At 47.5% G+C, this 13,884-nt stretch overlaps 3 protein-coding genes across 6 annotated transcripts; 2 read left to right on the top strand and 1 right to left on the bottom strand.

Moving 5' to 3' along the window:
* Positions 1–748: 748 nt before the first annotated feature.
* Positions 749–3,293, top strand: LOC105283091 (protein ANTAGONIST OF LIKE HETEROCHROMATIN PROTEIN 1-like). Of its 2 annotated transcripts, none has more exons than XM_011345552.3 (4): positions 749–874; positions 1,445–1,685; positions 2,081–2,489; positions 2,699–3,293. In XM_011345552.3, the coding sequence occupies exons 2-4, from the start codon at positions 1,486–1,488 to the stop codon at positions 2,717–2,719; spliced, it is 630 nt and encodes a 209-aa protein (XP_011343854.1). In that variant the 5' UTR covers positions 749–874; positions 1,445–1,485; the 3' UTR covers positions 2,720–3,293. The 2 variants fall into 2 exon arrangements, with proteins under 2 accessions (XP_011343854.1, XP_011343853.1); XM_011345551.3 differs by having other exon boundaries at positions 750–874; positions 2,655–3,293.
* Positions 3,255–4,816, bottom strand: LOC105283092. Of its 3 annotated transcripts, XM_011345556.2 has the most exons (5): positions 4,339–4,816; positions 4,165–4,271; positions 3,921–4,029; positions 3,654–3,850; positions 3,255–3,475 (listed from the first exon to the last, which is right to left on the bottom strand). In XM_011345556.2, exons 1-4 carry the CDS (start codon positions 4,361–4,363, stop codon positions 3,696–3,698), a joined length of 396 nt encoding a protein of 131 aa, XP_011343858.1. In that variant the 5' UTR covers positions 4,364–4,816; the 3' UTR covers positions 3,255–3,475; positions 3,654–3,695. The 3 variants fall into 3 exon arrangements, with proteins under 3 accessions (XP_011343858.1, XP_019888453.1, XP_011343857.1); XM_020032894.2 differs by having other exon boundaries at positions 4,165–4,816; XM_011345555.2 differs by having other exon boundaries at positions 3,924–4,029; positions 4,165–4,816.
* Positions 4,817–10,893: 6,077 nt separating this feature from the next.
* On the top strand, positions 10,894–13,524 carry LOC113561807 (THAP domain-containing protein 3-like). Its single transcript, XM_026969044.1, is given in 7 exon segments — positions 10,894–11,522; positions 11,651–11,679; positions 11,682–11,892; positions 11,973–12,178; positions 12,257–12,400; positions 12,486–12,566; positions 12,674–13,524. Coding segments are annotated over 7 exon segments (1,038 nt in total). The 5' UTR covers positions 10,894–11,460; the 3' UTR covers positions 12,979–13,524.
* Positions 13,525–13,884: the final 360 nt, after the last annotated feature.

Genomic DNA, 13,884 nt, shown 5'->3' with positions numbered 1-13,884 from the left:
TCCAATTGTACTGTGTCCAAGTGATATACACCCTTAATTATAAACACTCACTCACTCACTCACTCACTCGCGCACTCGCGCGCGCGCGCGCACACACACACACACACGTGTGCGTGAGGACTCTCTCTTTTAACTAGTGGACCATTCTCATGTGATTTGACTGCGTGCGCGTGTTTGAGCGTGTGCGTTGGTGTCCTGGCGGTAGGTTCTGTAGACCTCACGAGCAGTTGACTTCCTCGACTCGAGAATCCTGTAATAGACGTTACATTAGCAAACGGACACTACATGTTACTTCCTGATGGGTGCTTTATTAGATGAACACAAAACCATCACCTAACTTTTTGGCCATTATATATGAATATATGTACCGCGTATGTTTAAATATGGTACACATATAAAAAATTAATAATATTAAAGTAAGAAAGTTTATACTGGGAAAGTATATGCTTGGGTGGAAGAGCACGAGGAGACGGGCTTCGCCCGTCACCTAGTACTCTTCCACATAAAATAACTAACAAAACTTTGGGGTGACCAAAAGTACTGCGTGGAAGTTACAATATAGAACCTTGCTTTACGTGGAACCTCGCTTCACATGAATTGAAAACCTATTTGGAATCGTACTAATTTGCATTGCAAGTACACACGCGTTCAAATTCGCGCACTTTTGTCACGAGTATGTAGCCACGGAGCATGCGCAGGTGACCACAGAAGATGGTCGTGTCGCTACATTTTTAGTGCGTTCGAAAATAGTTTTGGGAAAGGTAGTAAAGTTGGCAGTACTGAAATTCCCAACGCTGCGTTCGGTATCTCCAGCTGGGAGTTTCTGGGAGACGGTGCGCAGTGCAAAACATGGAAGGAAAGTAAAGAAAATCAGGTAATAACAGAGTTACATAAATACATAAATTACATTGTAATATAGAAAATTATATAAAAATACAACAAATGTAAAATAGAATCTCTCTCCATCATTTTCTACATCCATACACGAAAGAGAAAGAGAGCAAGAAAGAAATTAAAGGTTGAACAAAGCGTCGACGCAATCGCATGTTGTTTATAAGTTGCACCGGCCTCTTCTTTCAGAGGAATTTTGATAATTACAAGCATTACATTATAATAGAATACGTACAAGTTTCGCAACTTTTTCATAGAACATAAATGAAGTTAGTATATTCCCAGGTAGCATAAAAATCCAAAAGACATCGCAAAGACGTCCTTTAGATATCCTTTAATAAAAGATATCTAAAGGACGTCTTTGCGATGTTTTTTGGATTTTTATGCTACCTGGGTCAATGCGGTGAGTGTCTCAGTCCCTCCTTCTCTCACACGCACACATTCTCTCTCTTTCTCTCTCGCTTATGCTTTAATTTAATTTAATAACGCTTGCAAAGTTAAGTAATCAACTGTTTGTTTTAATTAAAACCTCTTGTATTTTTTGTCTTTACAGGTCCTCTTTTTGCGTCTGTGCTGTAACACCAGGAATTTATTATGGAAGAATATATTTTAATAGAAAACATGTTTGAATCGAGTACTTCCTCTTCTTCTAGTGAGAGCGATGACAATAATGATGCCTTACAGAATATATTAAATTATAATAGAGATGAAAGGAGAGAAGTGCCAAAGATAAGAAATTATCTAGAATATGTTGTGGCTAGATACACAAATGTTGAATTTAAATCACATTTCAGGTTAGTCGTGTTATTTATAATTGTAAATATATAACTATAAAGCTCTTTATTCCTATTAGAAATATCAAATGTTGACTGGGCGATTATGAGCCAAGGAGCCGTTAGAGAGGCTAAGATCAATGAATAAAATACAGTTTTACGTTTCGATTCTTTATTTTGAGTCCTTTTCAGAAATTAATACAAGTATATTCGAATTCGATCGAATATACTATTATTAATTTCTGAAAAGGACTCAAAATAAAGAATCGAAACGTAAAACTGTATTTTATTCATTGATCTTAGCCTCTCCAACGGCTCCTTGGCTCACAATCGCCGAATCAACATCTGAAATTTGTAAATACATAGCTATTAATACAAAATATTCTTCTGAACAATGTAATTTTTGTGTGTTACAGAATGGAGCGTAATACCTTCCAGTTTTTATTACATTTGATTGGACCAAACTTGGATAACCCTCCATTTTATGGGAGAAAACAAATTGATGCCACAAAACAGTTACTAATAGGCATTTATGTTTTAGCAACATCAGACTCTTATCGCTCCATAAGTGAGAGATTTGGTGTTGCAAGATCAACTGCATGGTATTCTGTAAAAAGAGTAGTTAGAGCAATATACAGGATTCGAAATGAATTCATCAGATGGCCTACGCACGGAGAAGCTGCAACATGGACAAATTTGCAGAGGTTATATGGATTTCCTAAAGTTTTGGGTATTATTGATGGGACACACATAAACATTGTTCGACCAAAGCAAGATGCTAATAGTTACATCAATAGGAAAGGCAGATTTTCTGTGCAGTTACAAGTAAGTAATAAGGATATTTTTATCGTATTATCTTAATTCATACACATACACACACACACACATAGAGAGAGAATAAATGCTATAAACTGTTACGTATGCAAAGTGAATAATATATAGAAAAACAGCAACAACAAACTAGTTACTAATTCTATATTTTTATTCCAGGTTATCTGTAAAGATAATTTGTCTTTTATTAATGTTTTTGCTAGAATGCCAGGATGTGTCCATGACATGTGAGTGTTTCTTTATTCCGGAGTGCAACGGTATTGTACTCCAGTATATTTCCCCGAGGACAGTCATCTGTTAGGTGATGCAGCGTACACTATACAAAAAAATGTCATAGTGCCATTCTATGATAATGGCCACTTAACTAGATAACAGAGGGATTTCAATCATCACTTATCATCCGCCCGAATGATTGTAGAAAGAGCAATTGGATTATTGAAAGGACGATGGCGTTATTTATTAGAAAAGTTGCTTATGACAAGAACAGACTTAGTTCCATATTATATAGTTAGTTGTTGTGTACTACATAATATTTGTTTACTAAGTAATGATGCCATCGAAATCCCTGTCGTTGTGCCTAATGTGCTACATGATATGGAACCGCTAGTAGTTAACGAAGAATTAAAAGAGGAAGGAATTATTAAACGAAACAGATTGATGGAAATGATAAGGATTTAAGGTAAAATGTATCAATTAATGGATGTGACCCAGTTATTGGATAGAATGGCGTAAATGTTTAATATTAAGCTTCTACTTGTATTTATAACTAAATAAATTTATTATAATCTTGGTTTATTATAATCTTCAGTCTTTTGGTTTATTATAATCTTATTATCTTCCTATCTTATTCATTCAAACTTCTTTTTACCCTCATAAATAAAATTTTGCTTATCACCTGTCAATCTTATTCTACTATCACATGTATTATCACTATTTTATATTGCCACTTTCTTTTCCTTTTTCCCTTTTCTTAATTCCTCCTATCTTATCAAACCATTCTACCCGAGGAGGACAGAAAGTCAAAATTATGTCAAGTTTACGTCGTTTGTTACTTAAATGTAATAAATTTGCCCTAAATGACGTCGTTCAAGGCAAATTTATTACATTTAAGTGACAAATGACGTAAACTTGACATAATTTTGACTTTCTGTCCTCCTCGGGTACTATATTTGTTCCATATGTTTAACAAATTTGTGCGCATTACTTTTTCTTTTCAAAAGCTTCTTTCAATTTCCTTAATATCTTTAATTTTTCGGCTTGGTATTTAGTAGTCTCTTCCCTTTTTAATCTTTTCTTTTCCAGCGATGTTTGCAGATAATGTGATTTCTCTTTATTCCATGATATCCTCTTTTGTTCTAAAAAAAATATTGTTAGACTTATTGACTTGAATACAACAAGAAACAGTGATGTTTTGTAATTACTAACTACTTGATGGTTTATCCTCGAATAATGATATTTCTGGCTCTTGAATGTCTGACCCCGCTACAGATAGTGGTTTAACCCAGCACTTGTTGCGAAAGACTTCATCTAATGGCTACAATATACATATATTACTTCAATAAAAAATTTCTGACACTACTTCTATTTGGGTTTGTAAAACATTTTACTAATGATAAGAAAATCATAACATTTTTGTAACTACGTTAATAATTTTATTACAATTTATTACCTCTAAATATATCCATTCTTTTCTGTCATTTCCACTCTGAGCATTATGGTCGATCACCTGGCGGTAACGTCTTTTTAGAGTATCCATTTTGTTATACAGCTGAGTTACTGTAAAATTATAATTTCTTTTGGACATGCGTTGCGAAATATTCATCCACATTTTTTTTTTGCGGACCTTGTAACGATGCATGTGGTTGCATCGTCTGTATGCCGCCCGCCCGACCATCGGCGGGCGAGGACAACGGGCCTCGAGCCCGAATAAATAGTCGAATCGCCGAACACGGGCGGAGAAAACCGAGCGAGGCCGTAGCGTCGCGCCAGCCGCTTTCCGTACCGGCCGCTCCGTGGACGCGGCCCTCGCGCGTTTCACAAGCCCTCTCCGCCGACCCGAAACGCGCGACAAACAACGCGTATCGCGAATAAATAGCGGGTCGAGAAGCGCTCAAGAGGAATCCTGTCTCGTCAACCGAACCGCTCGGATCGACGTTCCCGAGCCCTTACCCGCTACGAGTCACGGACGAAACCGGGGGTCAGGAGTTCCTGGTCTCCGCCGAGTGCATCTCGGCACCGTCACTCCGAAACGGACCCTTCCTCCCGTTCCCGTCTCCCCGGGGGTCACGGATACCAGGGGTGGAGAGTGCTCCGCCTCTGTCGAGTGCATCTCGACATCCGCCCGGTCGCCGACCCCCCCCCCCCCCCCCCCGGCCTCTACGACGGACCAACCCACGGGGTCGAGCGTACTCCGCCTCGGCCGAGTCTTCTCGGCACCCGGACGTCCAGAGCGCTCCGGGCACCCGGCTCCACTTCTCGCACCAGGCCTACCGCGACCGCACCGAGCACCGGGCCCCGCGGGAAGCCCGGCCTCCGGCCGCACGTCACCGCCGCGCGCGCCGCGTCGCGAACCGCCACGACAAGCGGGCCTCGGGTCGACAAGCCCGCGCCTCGCGACTACTGTAAATAGCCTGTACATAGACGCCTTTGATTGATAAATATAAGCTAGTTAGTAAGGGACGACCCAGCTCTCATTTTTCGCCCTGCACCTACCCCGGACCCTCCGCCACGAACCACATCCGCAACGAGCTATACCGAGTGCCCCGCGTACGGAAGGTCGTTACATTGGCGCCCGAACAGGGACCGTCTCCGCTCCGCACCGTGGGTAGGAGCATCGAGGAATGCCGAAGAGCTGGATATATAGCAGCACAAAAGCCGAGTTGCAAGCCGAGCTGCAGCGTATCGGCCAAGACGCCGCGGGTACCATCGACGAGCTGCGCCGGCGAATGAGCGAGTACGTAACCACGCGTCCGGAGCACATTCCGCGACCGAATCCGCCGACTAGACCGGAAATGAATTCGCCCGCCGGAACCGACGGCGTCTGGGACGTTACGACGGTCCCCGATATTACCACCGGCCCTCCGGGAGAAAGCATGGCCAAGACCATCAACCAGATCCGCAAATGGGGATGTCATTTCGACGGGAAGGACTCCGTGGCTTTCCTCGAGCGGGCCACCGAGTTAAAAACGAGTTATGGTTACGGCGACAGCCAGATGCTGGCCGGACTACCCGAACTTTTCCGGGGGGAGGCATTGCTGTGGTGCCGAAACGGTCGCGACGAGTGGCAGGATTGGAACGATTTCGTGCAGGCTTTCCGCGACCACTTCTTCCCACCTCGGTACCGCGCTCAGCTACTCCGCGAGATCAAGGACCGATATCAGAAGCCCGACGAGCCCTTCCGCAAGTTCGCAAACGAGCTATGCACGCTGATGCGCCGGGCAGGGACGCTGACGCCCGTCGAACAACTGGATCAGTTATATGAAAACATGAACCCACAATACCGGTACCACATCTCACGGGGTAGCATCCAAAAGATCAGCGAGCTCAGCGCGCGCGCCAGCGAACTCGACACGATCGACGCCGAATGTCGCGCCCAACGACCGGCCCCGAAACATCCGGTCATCGCCAGCACCGCTTACGACCGCACCGAATGCTGCTGGCGGTGCAAGCAGCGGGGACACACGCGACGCGACTGCCAGCGACCCATGCGTAAATTCTGCTCGCAGTGCGGGAAGGACGGGGTCTTGACGAGAGATTGCCACCCGCCGAGAAACGCGACCCGGGCCGGGGAAATAGCGGCCGAGCCCCGGCCCCCGAGCTAAAATATATCCCGAGACCGCACCTGGCCGTCTTCGTGCGGCACCGGAAATTTCAAGCCCTCCTGGACACCGGGTCCGAGATCTCGTTCATAAACGCGACCACCGCGAACCAGCTCAAATCTCTCGGGTACCCGGCCCGACCTATTGACGGTCGGGTGCATCTCGCGGACGGGACCGTCTCCGCCATCCACGAGCTCGTCCGGATCCCCGTCCGTCTCTGGGGGATAACGATGACGCATGACTTCCAGGTCATGCCGACACTAGACGAGCCGTTTCTGGTCGGGGTCGACCTCTGGGCGCGAACGCGACGACCGATTCCGCCCCCGCCTTTAATCCTGCCTACGCCGACCTGCACCGGGACGGTGGGCACCATCACGGGCCCCGAGGCCAGCCGTCTCCAAGCGTTCTTGGCAGACGAGCTGCCCAAGTTCACAACCGTGCCAGGACCCACCGATCGCATCCAGCATGAGATCCGCGTCACCACGCCGATGCCGATCAAACAGCGCTACCGGCCGCGGAACCCCGCGATGCAAGCGGTCATCGACCGCGAGGTCGAGCAGATGCTCCGCGACGGAGTTATCGAACCCTCCAACAGTGCCTGGAGCTCGCCGGTCGTGCTCGTAAAAAAAGAAGGACGGCTCGCATCGGTTTTGTGTAGACTACCGCCGCGTGAACGACGTCACCGAACGCGACGCCTACCCGCTACCACAAATCACCACGACTCTCGACAAGCTGCGCGGCGCCAAGTATTTCTCGACTCTCGACCTGAAGAGCGGGTACTGGCAAGTACCCCTAACGGCCGGGAGTCGACCGGTCACCGTGTTCACCGTTCCAGGGAAGGGACTCATGCAGTTCCGGGTGATGCCCTTCGGGCTGCATTCCGCGCCTGCCACTTTCCAGCGGCTACTGGACCAAGTTCTAGGGCCCGAGCTCGAGCCCGAGGTCTTCGTATACCTCGACGACATCGTGATCTGCACGCGTACCTTCGACCGACACCTGACCGTTCTGCGCGAGGTATTCTGCCGCTTGCGGGAAGCCAAGCTGCGACTCAATAACGACAAATGCCGGTTTTGCACCAGTCGTATCAAATACCTCGGGCACATCGTGGATCACGACGGGATCCGTACCGACCCCGAGAAGGTAAGAGCCGTCGCGGAGTGGCCGACCCCTCGAACTGTGCGTCATGTCCGGCAATTTTTGAGCGTTGCCTCGTGGTATCGCCGATTCGTGACGAACTTCGCGACCCTCGCCAGCCCGCTGACCGCTCTCACCCGGAAGAACGCGAGGTGGACGTGGGACGAAGCCGAGAAAAGGGCCTTTGATACCCTCAAGACCGCGCTTACCACGACCCCCGTCCTGGCATGCCCGGATTTTCAACGGCAGTTCGTGCTGCAGACGGACGCTAGTGCCACCGGGGTGGGCGCCGTGCTCACCCAATACTTCCCGGAAGGGGAGCGCGTGATCGCGTACGCCAGCCGCACGCTGAACCCCGCGGAACGAAATTACAGCGCAACCGAACTCGAGTGCTTGGCTGTCATGTGGAGGATCCGAAGGATGCGGGATTACTTGGAAGGTTACCACTTCCTGGTGATCACGGATCATCAGTCCCTCCGCTGGCTGCAGAAGCTCGAGTCGCCAACCGGCCGCCTCGGACGATGGGCTTTCGAGCTACGCCAACACGATTTTGAGATCAAGTACCGGAAGGGTGCCCTCAACCGCGTCGCCGACGCGCTCTCGCGACAACCCGTAGCCGCTAGCGTCCGCCGCGTACGGTGCGCGTGGCACCAGAAACTCTGGAGGGCCGTACGCCGACACCCTGCCGCAATACCCGATTACCGGATACGCGCCGGGAAGTTGTACCGCCACCTGCTCCACGAGCTCGACTTCCACGACGTCCCCCCGGACGACCAATGGAAGGAGTGTGTGCCCCGCGACGACAGAACTAAGCTCCTGGCCGAGTACCATGATGCGCCGACCGCCAGTCACCTCGGGATCGCGAAGACAATCGCCCGTCTTACACCCCTCTACTATTGGCCGGGGATGCACCGCGACATCGCGCGTTACATCCGGGCCTGTCCGACGTGCCTCGCGCACAAGGCATCGCAACAACGAAAGCCGGGAGTCATGCATCCGACGGCCGTCCAAAGGCCCTGGCAACAAATGGCCATGGACCTAGTCGGCCCGCTGCCGCGATCCCGGCGCGGTCACACCTGGCTACTAAACATGCAGGACCGCTTCACCAAGTGGGTAGAAGTCCGGCCGATCCGCCGCGCCACCGCCGCGACCATCCTGGCCGCCTTAACCGACGCGATCATCCTCCGCCACGGGTGCCCGGAGGAAATCTTAACCGATAACGGGACCCAGTTCCGAACCGCGAAGGTGACCGGGCCCCTTGCGGACCTGGGAATTAGGCATCGTTTCACCCCCGTATATGCGCCACAATGCAATCCCGTAGAACGCGCAAACCGCACCATCAAAACGATGATTAGCTAGTATGTGGGCCGACGGCACCGCACGTGGGACGAACATCTCCCGGAGATCCAGTTCGCGTTCAACACCGCCCAGAATGCCGCCACCGGCTACACACCCGCCTTCTTGCTACACGGCCGCGAACTGCGCCGACCGACCGAACCGCCACGGCAAAGAAACGCGCCAACCCCATCCGAGCTCCGGAAGCGGATGGAAGAGGCATTTGAGCTCGTCCGCATAAACCTGGCCCGGGCGTTCCACCAGCAAGAGCGCCATTACAACCTACGGCACCGGGACTGGCGACCAAAGTTGGGCGACCTCGTATGGAAGCGCGAGCATCCGCTCTCCAGCAGAGCTGCAGCCTTCAATGCCAAGCTGGCACCAAAATATATCGGACCACTAGAAGTCCGAAAGATCCTCTCTCCAGTCATCGTCGATCTCCGGGGCCCCGGAAACAAATGGTACAGGCATGTACACATAAAGGACCTAAAGCCCGGCCCACCGGATCATGGCAACACCGACACCGAGAGCGACGCCGAGGACGGGGGGCCGTCAACATCAACAGCCTCGAACCACCCGCAAGTCTCGGCAGCCGAAAGATCGCACGACATTCACGATCGATCCGGCCAAACAAACAGATCGATGGAAAGCGATATCCTGCGAGAGATAGAGGAGCTACTCGGCGAGCACGCCGAGTACGATCCAGCCGTCCCCGGCTTCGACACTCGCTGGAGCCGCTTGCGAGGCGCCGTGGCCGAGGAACCGACCATCCACCCGGCCCCGGAACAGACCCGACCGTCACCGCCACCACCCGCCGGGCCAAGGATGGTGCCCAGAGTCGGGACCGTCATCCAGCGGTCCGACTGGGCGAACGCCAGGAAATTAGCCGGCCTGATGGCCACACCGGCACCATCGACGCCCCGGAGACCACCGCCTGAAGTCCCAGCCAGCAGCCGACCAACCCTGCAGCCGGCCCGGGTCATGGGACCGTTGCCGCCACCACCGATCCCGGTAGAGGTCGAGCCAGGCCTCATCATAGAGGTGCCGCATTTTTCCGCGCACGTCAGCCGGCAATGGAAGACCCGCATCGCCGGCCGCCGCTTCCACCTGCGGTTTAACGCCTGCGGGAGGGTGCGCTCCATAAAAGAAAAGTAGGCGGCTTGTGCCTTCTCGTTCAGGCACCCTCCTGCGAGGGGGGTTGTAACGATGCATGTGGTTGCATCGTCTGTATGCCGCCCGCCCGACCATCGGCGGGCGAGGACAACGGGCCTCGAGCCCGAATAAATAGTCGAATCGCCGAACACGGGCGGAGAAAACCGAGCGAGGCCGTAGCGTCGCGCCAGCCGCTTTCCGTACCGGCCGCTCCGTGGACGCGGCGCTCGCGCGTTTCACAAGCCCTCTCCGCCGACCCGAAACGCGCGACAAACAACGCGTATCGCGAATAAATAGCGGGCCGAGAAGCGCTCAAGAGGAATCCTGTCTCGTCAACCGAACCGCTCGGATCGACGCTCCCGAGCCCTTACCCGCTACGAGTCACGGACGAAACCGGGGGTCAGGAGTTCCTGGTCTCCGCCGAGTGCATCTCGGCACCGTCACTCCGAAACGGACCCTTCCTCCCGTTCCCGTCTCCCCGGGGGTCACGGATACCAGGGGTGGAGAGTGCTCCGCCTCTGTCGAGTGCATCTCGACATCCGCCCGGTCGCCGACCTCCTCCCCCCCCCCGGCCTCTACGACGGACCAACCCACGGGGTCGAGCGTACTCCGCCTCGGCCGAGTCTTCTCGGCACCCGGACGTCCAGAGCGCTCCGGGCACCCGGCTCCACTTCCCGCACCAGGCCTACCGCGACCGCACCGAGCACCGGGCCCCGCGGGAAGCCCGGCCTCCGGCCGCACGTCACCGCCGCGCGCGCCGCGTCGCGAACCGCCACGACAAGCGGGCCTCGGGTCGACAAGCCCGCGCCTCGCGACTACTGTAAATAGCCTGTACATAGACGCCTTTGATTGATAAATATAAGCTAGTTAGTAAGGGACGACCCAGCTCTCATTTTTCGCCCTGCACCTACCCCGGACCCTCCGCCACGAACCACATCCGCAACGAGCTATACCGAATGCCCCGCGTACGGAAGGTCGTTACAACCTTTTCCCAACATATGGCAGTTCTCTTTATATAACGATATCAGTATAAGAATAGTCTCATGTGTCCATTTTCCACATACATTGGATTCTAAAAAGAGTAATTAATAAATATTAATTCAAGTCAACAAATTAGTCCGCTAGGAATGTAATAGAATGCTAATGCTCATGCGACCACACCGGCTATCTTTATTGAATGTTACACAACGTTTCGACCCTATTTTCGGGTCCTTTCAAGTGTGACAACAAGGTTCCTTGTGGTAGGAAGAACCCAGACAAACATCAACGAGCATAATGACCATTGATATATATTACATGGATAGCCGATGCGCAATGGCTTCGTGTCCTCAATTGAAAACCGCCATGTTAGGAGGAAAGTTGTCACGCATGCGCGTTAATCATGTTCAAGCGTGTTGTGTAGGTTAGGGTATTTAGAGAAGAGGAATGCAGAAAAGCGTGTTGTGTAGGTTACGGTATTTAGAGAAGAGGCAGAAAAAAAATATAATTGTGTTATATACAAAATATTTTTTTCAAATTTTGTGAAAATGAGGCACTGTTACTTTTGCAATAATACAAAAAGTCCTGGATCTGCAATAACATTTCACAGGTAGTGTATTGCATTGCTTTATTGATATTGTGTTATCTTTGTCTCATGTAAGAAGTAATTACTTCTTAGATCATATTGAAATAAATCATATTGAATAATTAATTCAAATATTCTTAAACATATTGTAGATTCCCTTTAAACAATCAACATCTTTTGAAACATGGCTCAATAATTTTCTTATAAAAAATTGGACACCAACCAATTCGACCATTTTATGCTCTAATCATTTCACAGAGGATTGTTTCGACCGTTCAGAATTTAAAGTACGATTAAAACCAAATAGTATTCCAACGCGTTTTGATAATCCTCGTTCTTTCTGTATATATTGCAAGCGAAAGCGTATATATAAATCAGGATGTTCCTTTTTCAAGTAAGATTAAATTTTTTAAAATTATAAGTATATTATACTTAAAGTATTTACTCTAATTTTTGTATATATTATAAACCTAGGTTTCCGTTGGATAAATCAGATCTTTTAAAGAAATGGCTTGATAATATAGGAATTACGAATTGGACTCCTAATGACAGCAGTCTTTTATGCTCAGAACATTTTGAGCATACTTGTTTTCACAAATCGAAAGGAAAATATGTGAGGTTAAAAGATGGAAGTGTTCCAACAATATTTAAGGTTGAAGATTGCAACATTATAAAAACAGGTAAAATCTTCATTTTTATGTTTTATTAATATTTCTCTTTAATTATTAAAATGGAAACTCAACAATCATATTTTTTAGCTGTGTTGGTATCAAGAGAAAATATTCCTCCTTGTGAAACAGAATGTAATCAGAAGATAAAATTTAGTAATAATGATAAGTTTGACTCTCCACAACAAATTTCTTGTGATGAATTAATAGATCAAATCCAAATACACTCAACAGGTAATTATTTTTTCATTAATTAATTACAAAATAGTTTTCATTAATTAAGTACAAGTTGAAGAGTTCAATAATTTAATTTTTGTAGATCAAAATATTAGTAACATTTCTATTAATGAAAATATGTCTATTTCTGAGGAATCGCTTATCGTCAATGATGAAAATAATGGTATGTAATAAGATAATAATTAGTATAATTAATATAAATAATTAATATAAAATATAATAATTAATATAAGAAATTCCTTCTAAAAGTTTTTTTTTTATTTTTTACAGCCGAAAATAACAGATTATCGATGTTTGATACCGGAATTATAAACTCAGTCAATCATGATCATTATTATGATGCTTCTTCATCAACACTGCGTAAGAAACTTATAAGAAGTCAAGAAGCATTAAAGAATAAGGAACGTAAAATTAAACTTCAAAACCGACAGCTTCAACGTCTACGAACACGCATAACAAGTTTAAAAGAAGTGATTACTAATTTACGAAGTCAGCGCATGGTATCAGAAAATTGTTTGAGCTGTCTTGATTCAATATCAGATCAGGGTGTAAAACTGTTGAGAAAACTAGTTTAAACTTCGCGCTAATTCTGCCCAATTGTCTCGGGAAGATTCGGGCATCAAATATCGATAGATAAATATCGGCATGATGAGACGCGTAGCGATGTATTCGACCCTTTTTCTCACGCGACCGTTGTAGCGAGCGAACGTACTGAGCGAGCGAACAAATAAGTGGATCCACTGGCGGATAGTTACTGGCGAATAGTTTACCGATATAGAATTAAGGCGGATTTGTGCACAGATCTGAAAAACGAAAAAGGCGACTGATATCTGGAAGTCACGGAATCAATCGGATGAGTAGAAATTTTTCTTTAATTTGATTTATGAGATTCTTTGCTTGAACAAAGCATTGGCTAATTTTGTATCTTCTTTTCTTGTGACTTTGAGGTTCACACGTATATTTTCTTGCTTATTTGTATGTGATTGATATATAATTATTTGAAACTGTTTGAATGTATTGTTACATATTTTTCGTAATTATATATATATACATTTTCTTTTGTTTATTGAAATACTGAACACATTTATTTATACCTTATCTCGCACATTTGTAAAGGGAAATAATCAAATTTCAACAAAAACAATTTGTAGAGCGTGCTATAACAAATGGTAGGTCGTTGAGCAAACGCTAATACCCAGCAGCTTTGCGAAGTTTTGCGTTAACTCTTCATTTTTATTCACCTCGTGCTTATAACTATGTGCGTGAAAAGATGAACATGGCTTTACCCGCACCGAGTGTATTGAGATCGTGGTACAATTGTATCGATGGAGAGCCAGGGTTTACTTCGGAAAGTTTTAAAACGTTAAAATATAAAGTTGAGAAGGCAAAGATAGAGAATAAAGAAGTTATTGTTTCATTTATTATGGATGAAATGGGAATAAAGAAAGGAACTCAGAGGGGTAGAGATGGTAAAATACGCG

The sequence above is a fragment of the Ooceraea biroi genome, chromosome 4 (assembly GCF_003672135.1).
Source record: "Ooceraea biroi isolate clonal line C1 chromosome 4, Obir_v5.4, whole genome shotgun sequence".
NCBI classification, from domain to species: Eukaryota; Metazoa; Arthropoda; class Insecta; order Hymenoptera; family Formicidae; genus Ooceraea; species Ooceraea biroi.
The sequence above is the reverse complement of the archived record's forward strand: the minus strand, read 5'-3'. Positions and strand labels throughout refer to the sequence as shown.